At 51.1% G+C, this 9,916-nt stretch overlaps 1 protein-coding gene across 1 annotated transcript; it reads left to right on the top strand.

Annotated features, from left to right (window-relative positions):
- The first annotated feature begins 755 nt into the window (after window positions 1–755).
- Window positions 756–4,512, top strand: Btg2 (BTG anti-proliferation factor 2). The gene is given in 2 exon segments (NM_017259.2): window positions 756–961; window positions 2,199–4,512. Coding segments are annotated over 2 exon segments (477 nt in total). The 5' UTR covers window positions 756–819; the 3' UTR covers window positions 2,534–4,512.
- The last annotated feature ends 5,404 nt before the right edge of the window (window positions 4,513–9,916 follow it).

Here is a 9,916-nt window from a genome sequence, read left to right as displayed (position 1 = left end):
TTCCTGGCACCAGTCCCTGAGCCCCTGCGTGTTGACAAGCCAGAACTGAAGTCTTTCCTCTGGGGAGCTAGTGTTTACAAAAGCCTCAGTCCACAAAAAGGAAGGAAAACAATCAGGGAAGAGGGAGGGGCAGGGAAGTGATGGAAAACTTTGTACAGTTCACACCAGATTACAGAGAGAGAGAGAGAGAGAGAGAGAGAGAGAGAGAGAGAGAGAGAGAGAGAGAGATTTTAGGCAATTACAGAAGAGGAATAATCTTCTGTGAGATTATTATGGAAGCGAAAAGAATACAGTCCCCATTGCTGCAAACATGAGGAAGCCGTTCTGATCAGCTGGGAGAGAGTGGCAGAGGTGACCAGGTGGGGGGGGGGGGTGATTAATATCGGTAACACCGGTGAGGGCATCCTGGAAGAGGCAGCAGGCAACCTGGATCTTGGCACCGTGCAGAGGCGACGTCCGGGCATGCCCGGTGTAGCGCGCTTCCTCTACTCAGGTCCAAGGCCCTCTCTCGTCCGCCTCTCACCGCACGGGAGTCCGGTGCTGGTTCCCAATAATGACGTCAGTGAGCGATGACCTCAGCGCCCGGGAGGCGCGGGCGAGCGGGAGGGCGGGGCGGGGGGCGGGCGCAGGCAGAGGGGGAGAGGCGAGACAGAGGGGGACACGCCCCCATCCGCCAGCTTCGGCCAATGGGTGCCGCCGAGGGCTCCCCGCCTCTCCGAGGGGTATGAAAAGCGCAGCCCGGGGAAAGTCCGGGCAGAGCCCGTGAGGCGGCCGGACCATCATCGTCCTGCTAATACAGCTACTTCCTCAACCACCGGTATGAGCCACGGGAAGAGAACCGACATGCTCCCGGAGATCGCCGCCGCCGTAGGTTTCCTCACCAGTCTCCTGAGGACTCGGGGCTGCGTGAGCGAGCAGAGACTCAAGGTTTTCAGTAGGGCGCTCCAGGACGCACTGACCGGTGAGCACACGTTGTGGTTCTGGAACCACCGGGGCGCGGCCACTCCTTGCCTGGGGTGTCTTTCCTCACTGTTTCTGGGACGGGGACCCCTACGCGAATAACTCCGGGGCTCGGGTGTCTTGCTCTAATTAATCTCCGAGGCCGTTGATGGTCCTCTGTCCCTCCGGTTAGGTCTCCGTCTCCCCGCCCTCTGGTCCCCGCCTCGCTCCGGAGGCTCTGACCCTCTTCCTGAGTACATTCTGAGGCCCTGACCACACCACGAGAAAAGTCAGTGTGTGTGTTCAGAGTACTAGTTCACCTTTAACTCTGAATCTTGGAGACCTCCAGACCCTCAGGGGATGCTATGGGCCACGAAGCCAGGCCAACTATGGGACTTCATGCGCAATTGAACTTTCTGGACAACTCTGAGTCCTAGTCACTGTTGCCATATAGTCCTGAGCCTGCCATCGTACTGGCCTATTCTGCCGCTTGTTTACCCGCTGGAGTTGTAATCTGGGCTCCCTTTGTATTTTTTCTTTTTTGGTCCCTCGTCACCATCTGCCACCTATTGTAGTACAGAAAAGAGGCTGGTAGCCTAGCCAACTGCGGGAGGGTGGGGGTACGTGTTATGGAGGCAGAGTGTGAGGGAAAGAGGTGGAGTGATAAGCCGCCCTTTAGCCTCTGTCCCCAGCTGTTATAGCTGGTTGGTTTCCTTGGGCGGCAGCGATAGCATCTCTCAATGCGTTGGCACAGATCTGAGGAGCCAACAGCTGTTTCGTCAAAACAAAACCATTTTTTTAAATCCCCTTACCTTTACTAAAGATCTCAAAACTTCTGGTGGAGAAGGGAGGAGAGGCCTGGTGACTTGTTGGGCAACCAACAACATTGGCCGCTTACTGGCTTTGAAATTCCAGTGCCCGGGTCTTCAGAGGCCCTGCCCCTTCATGCTAGCCCTTCCTTCCTTAAACAGGATTGTGCCAAAAATATCCTTGACCACCAGAGAGCACCTACCTGAGAGCTCTGAGGCTGCCTTCCAATGTACACGCACTTGGAGAGGACCCAGGAATCTAAGTGGCAGGGGTGGGGGAGTTTCAGGAGAGGCTCTTAAACACTGTCACTGAGAAGAGGAAGTGTTCTCCCCAGCCCTGTGCCCACATAAACATCAGAGACTGCCTTCTAACAGTGTATCTCTCTCTCTCTCTCTCTCTCTCTCTCTCTCTCTCTCTCTCTCTCTCTCTCTCTCTTGTTTCCTCCACAGATCATTACAAACACCACTGGTTTCCAGAAAAGCCATCCAAGGGCTCCGGCTATCGCTGTATCCGCATCAACCACAAGATGGACCCCATCATCAGCAAGGTGGCCAGCCAGATCGGACTCAGCCAGCCCCAGCTGCACCAGCTCCTGCCCAGCGAGCTGACCCTGTGGGTCGATCCCTACGAAGTGTCCTACCGCATCGGGGAAGATGGATCCATCTGCGTGCTGTATGAGGAGGCGCCGGTGGCCACCTCCTACGGGCTCCTCACCTGCAAGAACCAGATGATGCTGGGCAGGAGCAGTCCATCGAAGAACTACGTGATGACTGTCTCCAGCTAGAGAGGAGCCGCCCCGCCCTGGCACTCTACTGTTCTCATGCTGCCCTGACAACAGGCCACCGTATACCTCAACCTGGGGAACTGTATTTTTAAAGTGAAGAGCTATTTATACATGTTATTTTTTTTTTTTAAGAAAAGAGGAGGAAAAAAACCAAAAGTTTTTTTTTAAAAAAACAAAAAAGAAAAAACAATTCGTTAACGGGAGCTGCTTGGAAGTGGTCTCCCCAGGTGCCTTTGGAGAGAACTGTTCTTGATTGAGTCTATGAGCCAGTGTTTGCCTAGGGGAGTGGGTTGGGGATTGGCCTAGCCAAGGTAAAAGGGGATTCTTGGCTGATCCCCCAGGAGGTGGTGGAAGGGAGCAAGGTTAGCAACTGTGAACGAGAGGGGTCAGGGTCTGCTCTGGGTTACCGTCCCCGCTGGGATGCCTGTATTCCTGGTCCCTCTCTTACTCAGGGGCATTCAAGCCTGGTCTCAAATAATACTACATTGCCTAATCTTCTCTTTTGTTTTTCTGCTGAGATCCTGGGCACACGGAAAGGCCTCTCCTGTCCCTTCCGTCTGAGCAGAGTTTCTTGAAACTGTGTCTCGTTTCTGATCCTACCCTCGGGGTCCTGAAGAGGTGGTTTCCCGGCCTGGAATCTATCTAAACGTTTTTGGAGGGTGGGCTATAAGGCAGATATAATGGAGGGGAACCGCACAAACCCTTTGCTTTGCTCTGTGCTGCTTTGTATGGATGGATGGTTAATAACTTAGGGATGATTTGCAATGGAATTTTGGGACCCAAAGAGTATCCAATGGGGGTGGGTGTTTTGGACCTAAGCCCTCCTTTTGGGAACCACGTGACAGTCTGAATGCTGCTACCATTATTCCTTTGAGAGGTGGCTCAAAGCTCCAGGGAACTCCAGGTCCTTTCTTACTGCCTTCTCTTCAAGAGCAACCTCCCCCATTTCTTTTTCCTCTTTCCTGCGGTTGGGTCCTGGAGGGCCCCATTTCCTAGGACAAGAGTTCTCAATCACTGTGCAATAGTCCCAGGAAGCTCTGGAACTGGGCCTCCCAGCCCCTCCTGATTCCTGGTGGGTTTTAGGACCCCGCCTTCCCCGTTCTTCTGACTGGCTGGTGGGCCTTGAGGAGATCTCCCTCGGCCGCAGGGAGGGCACCTGTGCACTGCAGGACTACCTGGTACTCCTGTGGGGCTGCCACGGAGAGCCAAACCTTAGGCATAGCTTTGTCTCCTCGGTGCTCAGAGCACCTGCAGGGGGAGGTTGCCCCCCTCAGTAAAAATCCAAATTTATTTGTAGATGTGTGCAATATTTACTGTTCTGGGTTGGAGAAAATCGGGAAACACTGGGAAGAAGTGGCCTTCCTTCAGGTTCAGTGACACTGATGAGGGCTTCTCAGAAGGCCTCGAGTCTCTCAAACCAAAGGACAGAGCTAGAGCCAGCCAGTCACCCTTAGTGAGGATCCCCTTCCCCATGTCTCTCCACTGCCGTGGCATCCCATGTCCTGGATTTCTCAATTCCTCAGTTTCTACTCAAAGGTGCTACTTACCAAACACTCTGCCCGTCCCGCTCTCCCCAGCTTCGCACAGCCGTCCCAGGTGGCTTCGTCTCTCCTGCTTTAAAGTTAACTTTGGGCCCACAGACCCGAGAGCTGTGGGTTGAAGCAAAGCTGTGAATCGCTCCAGATGGTCCCTGTGTTCTGTCCACACACAGGTCCCCGCCTTTTTAGAAGCAGCCTCCTGGTCTCATGCTTAAATCTGTTCCTCACTGCCCGTGTTCACTTTAGAAATGGCAGAACCACAGAGCTGGACTGTTGAGCAGGCCTGTCTCTCTCATTAAATAAAAATAAGTAAGTTTGTAAGCTATTCCGACAGAAGAGACAAAGGTTACTGATTGTACAATAGCGCTTTTATATGGAAGACTGTACAGCTTTATGGACAAATGTAAAACTTTTTTGTTTTTAATAAAAATGTAGCAGACCATGTATTGTGTAGAGAAGGTGACATTTTGTAGCGCTGACTGACATCTCCCTCTAAGATCCACACCCTCTCCGTGTGGTGTCTCGTGTGTTTCATCCGTTGTCCCAGGCTCCATTGGCAGACTGCAGATGCTATAAAAGATTACCTAGGTTTGTGGTGAGTTCACGGCCACACATCCCCTCTCCCTAGGAGGTGACTCCACACTTCTGTCCTTTTTGTGACTATTGTCACAGGTCTCTTAAAAAAACGTCATCTGAACACTCTGCAGCCCATTCCATGGTTTCGTCCTTGGTCATCCCGCATACTTGTAAAGCTGGCCTGCTGTGTCCACATCTGTTCAAGCAACCAACCACGACTGGAAATGACATAAAGAAAAAAAAAACCATTCAGGAAGTACCAAAAAAACCCCCAAAATTTTGGCTTGGCACACACTAAGCAGTCCACTCGATGTGCCTGCAGTTATGCATAAGCACACCCTGATGTCCCTCCTAGCACCCCACAGGTCACCCGTGAGGTCCACAATTGAGCATGGTTTGTTACATGTCCAGTTCACTCATGGCAGCCTCAGGCCTATACTGACAGCGTCGTGTGCAGACTTTCCCTTGCCATTCTGGAAACGGTCTAGTTTAACAACTATTGCCCATGCATTGGGCATGGCAGACAACCTTAGGATTTAAAGTACGTGGGGGAGGGGGAGATACTCAAGTAAAAAACTGTTAAGCCATTTTATAAAGGAGACTTTAGCATCTACAAGGCTCATGGAACCAACCCCCACCCCGCCATGCAGATACCCAGTGACTTGACTATATCGTCAGTGAATATTAAAAGTAGTGAAAAGACACACTGCTCTTCACAGGCCACTGGTGGTAAGCAAAAGATGACCCTTTTCACAGGTTGAGGCAAGACGACCTGCCCTTCCTAGAATAGAGAGGCTCTTGTCACCTCAGCCACCATTTGTCACCTGCCATTCTTCTTGCCTTGTTAGACAAGAGCAGTTGGGTTTCAGGGTCTGTACACTGGGGCACATGTGGCAGAATGCCAGTGGCACGAGTTAGCTAGAGAGCAGCTATGTCTGAGCTTACATGAACCCCATGGCTTGTTATCCATGCCTAACCACCTTTGACCACATGGAGAGGGTCTACGCAAGAATACTGTTCATCACGGTTGACTTGGGGGTTCTTTCCTAGAGTTTGATGCACACTCAACCCCTCACTGAAGTTGAGGTTTGTGTTTGACCTATGGTGGATATTTTTCTTGGCTAAAAGTGAACTGCTCTGTAATTTTCTACTCTCCTTATTTCTGTTCGCTCTCCACGACTTTGCACACAGATGTGCAGCTTGTCCTGGGCGTTCTTGGTCAGAGTTAAGTCAGGGAAGCTCTGTGTGCAGATCTGAATTCTGTGCCTGGGCTGGGAAGTCAAGACATCTGTGTCATGAATAGAATTGGGCTGTCCCAGGAATTAGAACCATTTTCATTTGTCCATCTCTGGATGCCAGGACAGGGTGAGGGTCTACAAATGCTTGCCCTCCTTGGAGTTCTTTTACGTTATTCCCGTCAAAGCTAGCATCTGTCTTCTTGTTTCCTAAAGGGCAGTCCGACGTTTAGTTGAAGGCTGAATGAAATTCAGGAAAGGTTGTTTGGAGGTCAAGGAGAGGTCAGCCCCATCTTTGTCAGAGAAACCAAGGACGGTGGGTTTATCTTGAGTTTGCTTTTGGTTCTTGGTAGGCTAATAATGTCTGCTCCATTTGAAGAGAGAGTTCTGTGATCCAGGAAGATGTTGCTATTTTTAGACCTGGCCAATATCAGTAGGAGTACCTACCGGCTCAGGGTTTTGGGGTTCTGGGTGGAGTAACAGGCTTTCCTGGGCTCAGAAGCTAGGCTTTCAGCTTCCCTGTGGCTTGGTTGGAAGCCATGGTGGCCTAGGGTCCTGTGTGTGGTCAGCTGTTTGGGTATGATAACGTCCCTCCCCAGAGAGTCTGGGCAAGGCGCTCTAGATTAAGAGCCTATCCTGGCTTCTGATAAGGTTTGGGTGGAGGAGTCCTTGATGCTGCCAAAAAACAAGCCCCAAGAGGAAGAAACCACTTCTGTGGCTCTGGCATTGGCTGCTGTAACAGCCTTGAGTAAGAAAGGCTATTGAGGACTCAAGAGCCTTGGTTTCCAGGTCAGCACCAGAAGCATCCCTGGCCCCATGAAAGTTTTGCAATAGAGTTTATAGTTGAGAGGGTGAATGTGTGCGTTGCAGTCCTGGTTCTTTTCTGGGAGTAGCTGAGAAAGGTGCCTTATGCTTCTAATCCTAGCCCTTGGAGTGCCGAGGCAGAAGGATAACTGTGACTTTGAGGCTAGCCTAGGCAACGGAGTAAGATTCTGTCTCAGAAAGGAAAAGCGATAGAGAGGGGAGGAGGGGGAGAGAGGGGGCAGGGAGAGAGGTAGAGAGATCGAGGAGGGAAGAGGAGAGTACGGAGAGTGTGTGGGGATTAAATGTTTCCTATGCACCCCTGTCCTTGCCCTTACTCTAAGTCATCCCCACCACTGGCAAACACTGGAGGCCAAATGAGAGCATTGCTATGGTTGAACGGAGAGGTCGTTTGGGTGGGCACGGAGTCAGGAGTTCATTTCTAGTTTGCATCAGACTCCTGCTTGTAAGGTTTTAATTTCCAAAGATAGTGAGTTGGACATCCAAGGAAGTGGAGAATGAAGACATAAGTGCCCAGTGTCCTGGGGACATCCACCTTCAGGGCTCCCTGTGCCCTGAGTGGGTTACCTGGGACTAGTGGCCAACATGGCTTTAGCTCTCCCAGGTATGGAGTGGGATTTCAAATGCAAACCATTTCAACAAAATCCCAAAGTGGTTTAGATTAGTTCCAACACTCAGTGCATAAGCATTGCCATTACTAATGGAAATTAATCTCATCTTTTCCAGGCCCCTGGATTGGTCTTGAGGTCAGTATCAAAGTAATAGAATCTGGTAGTATCTTCAGGAATGGTTGTGGTTTGATAAAGTCCTGGGGTCTCTCCCCTCAATCCTTTGTTTAAAAGTTCTCCTACTCCTAGAGCCCGTGTGAGGGTCATATGAAAACAGGCACACTGACTGAATGACCTCTGTCATTCTTGTGGAAAATACATGGTGTCCTTGTTACTGTCTAGGCCCCTGACCGTGTTGGCTCTGAGGACCTGCTTGTGGATTAATACCAAACCAGCTACGTGCTGATTCACACACAGAGTGGGTGGGGAAGGGGTTCTCCAATAGTGGCTTTGCCAGTCTTAGACTCACACCCACATGCTGTCCCTTCCCAGAAAAGAAATGAATGGGGAAACTGAGAAGGGCAAACCTGGGCTCACTGGCTTTGTTTCCACACTCTTTCTTTGCAGATCTGGCAGAGAGACCATTTCAGTTCCGTCTAAGAGGCCGCCAGGCCTCAAGATAATGATCTCTAGCAGGACTCTGCCCTGAATGCACAGCCTTTCCCCTGCTTCCACAGCTTGGTTCCCCAGAAGCTCCAAGTTGTTTTGCTCCAGCAGAAACCTGGCCCTACCACTTGCCACCCTCCATCCCACAAACGAGGGCGGGCCTTGGCTCAACCCTTGTCCAGTAAGCCGGACAGGCTGTCTGGAGTACATCAGATAAGAGGCGGTAACAGCTGGGTGGGTTAGAATAAATGCTGCTTTATTTACCAGCGCCCAGGGAGAGGGCATTTACTCTCTGATGGACGTCAGGCAGTAAATGACTGAGGACAGCTGGGTAGAGGCTGGACGGAGCCCAGAGAGTGAGCTCAAGCCTTGTCAGAAGAAGGACCTCCAGTCCCTGATTCTAGTCCACTGTCATTATGCACAAGAGACTGTGATACAAGATACTCTAGCTCTGCCTGTCTGTCTGTCTGTCTGTCCAGACAGGGCCTCAGGTATCCCTGGCTGGCCTAGAGTTGGCTATGCACCCAAGGGTGAACTTGAACTCCAGATGCTCCCATTCGTGTCTCCTAAGTACTGGGATTATAGAGTTAATGCTGGGGATTAAACCCAGCACTTTGTTTATGCTAGGCAAGTACTCTGCTGCCTAAGCTACATCCACCCAGGCCATAGTCATCATCGTTGTTGTTATTGTTGTTGTTGTTGTTTGATAATATCTATATGCATAGAGCCCTGGGGTGTGACCTCTGATGAATCCAGAAATGAAGAGGTGGCGTTCCTCCTTCAGCCCTCACAGGGGGAGGAAGCTTCTGAGGTAAAGACTGATAGGCTCCCATCTCTAGGAAGACACATTCTGCTATGTCCCTAATGTAACTAGAGCTACCCAGGGGCCTGCCTCTGCTTCCTCCAGGAAGCAGGAAGCCGCTTCCTCCATGCTCAGCTGGCGCTCATCCTGCATAAGGGGCTGTTGGTCTCTGCATCTTAGCCCAAGGAATGCTTTGCCCTCTTCTGCCCACCCTCTGCTTCCCGGTGAACTCATAGCCTCGAGCTCTCAGACCTCCAGGCAACTCCTCAGTGGCGGCTCCTTCCCAGGCTGTGTGGCCTTCTTCCCTCTCCCCGTGGTCAGTTCTCTGCCTTGCTCTTTGCAATTCTAAATCCACACTAAGCTAGATTGTGGGCCAGGCTCTTGCCTGAATGGTGTCTGGTCCTTAGTAGGTGCCAGTGAAGGCTTACACCCCCCCCCCCTCGCCGTGAGGGAAAGAGGGTGGTGACCAGGGCAGAAAAAGGGAGATGAAAAGAATTCAACGATCTTGAAACACAAAATTAAGTCCACTCAGGAATGTTCATTAAGAGTGCCTTACAGCTCAAAATATCTGCGACTGGCTGGCCACATTGTTTTAAGAAAATTTAGGTCTTTGAATCTTGCCAACTCTTAGGAATTGAGAACCTGACATTATTGAAACATCATAACAAGACTTAGTTACCTATTAACTCCCGGCATACATTCACACAGTAATCACCCAAGGCTGGGCGGTTCCCGGGAAAGACTCTGACTGGCTGCGGAAGCTGAATAAGTCATGGATGTAGAGCCCCCAGCCAGTCGCCAACAGCATCCTTTCCTGGCAGATCTGGGCTAACTGCTAGGTGTAGCACTGGGACAGGAGGAGCTCAGCTTCGGGGCTTGCAGTGGCTGGCCGATGCTGATGAGGTCCTGGACCCTGTGATTTCCCTGCTGTATCATTTGTTCTCAATTTTATGACAAGATGCGGTAAGTCATCTCTCACAACTGACTTTCTGTTCCCAGATGAAATCTGGGAAAGGTCCCTGAAAGTTGTCCCGCTCCCTATAGCACAGAGCCCAGATCTCACCCCTGTTGCCCACAAGCACGCTAATAGCCTCTCTTGCCCGCCTAGTGCTCACTTTCTGCCTGGCCAGCATCTTGGGACAAGCGCAGATTCTATCGCACAGTGTGATTTATTCTTTCCATTCCAATCCCATAAA

The sequence above is a fragment of the Rattus norvegicus genome, chromosome 13 (genome assembly GCF_021556685.1).
Source record: "Rattus norvegicus strain SHRSP/BbbUtx chromosome 13, alternate assembly SHRSP_T2T, whole genome shotgun sequence".
NCBI classification, from domain to species: domain Eukaryota; kingdom Metazoa; phylum Chordata; class Mammalia; order Rodentia; family Muridae; genus Rattus; species Rattus norvegicus.
This window is presented reverse-complemented; position numbering and strand designations above follow the sequence as displayed.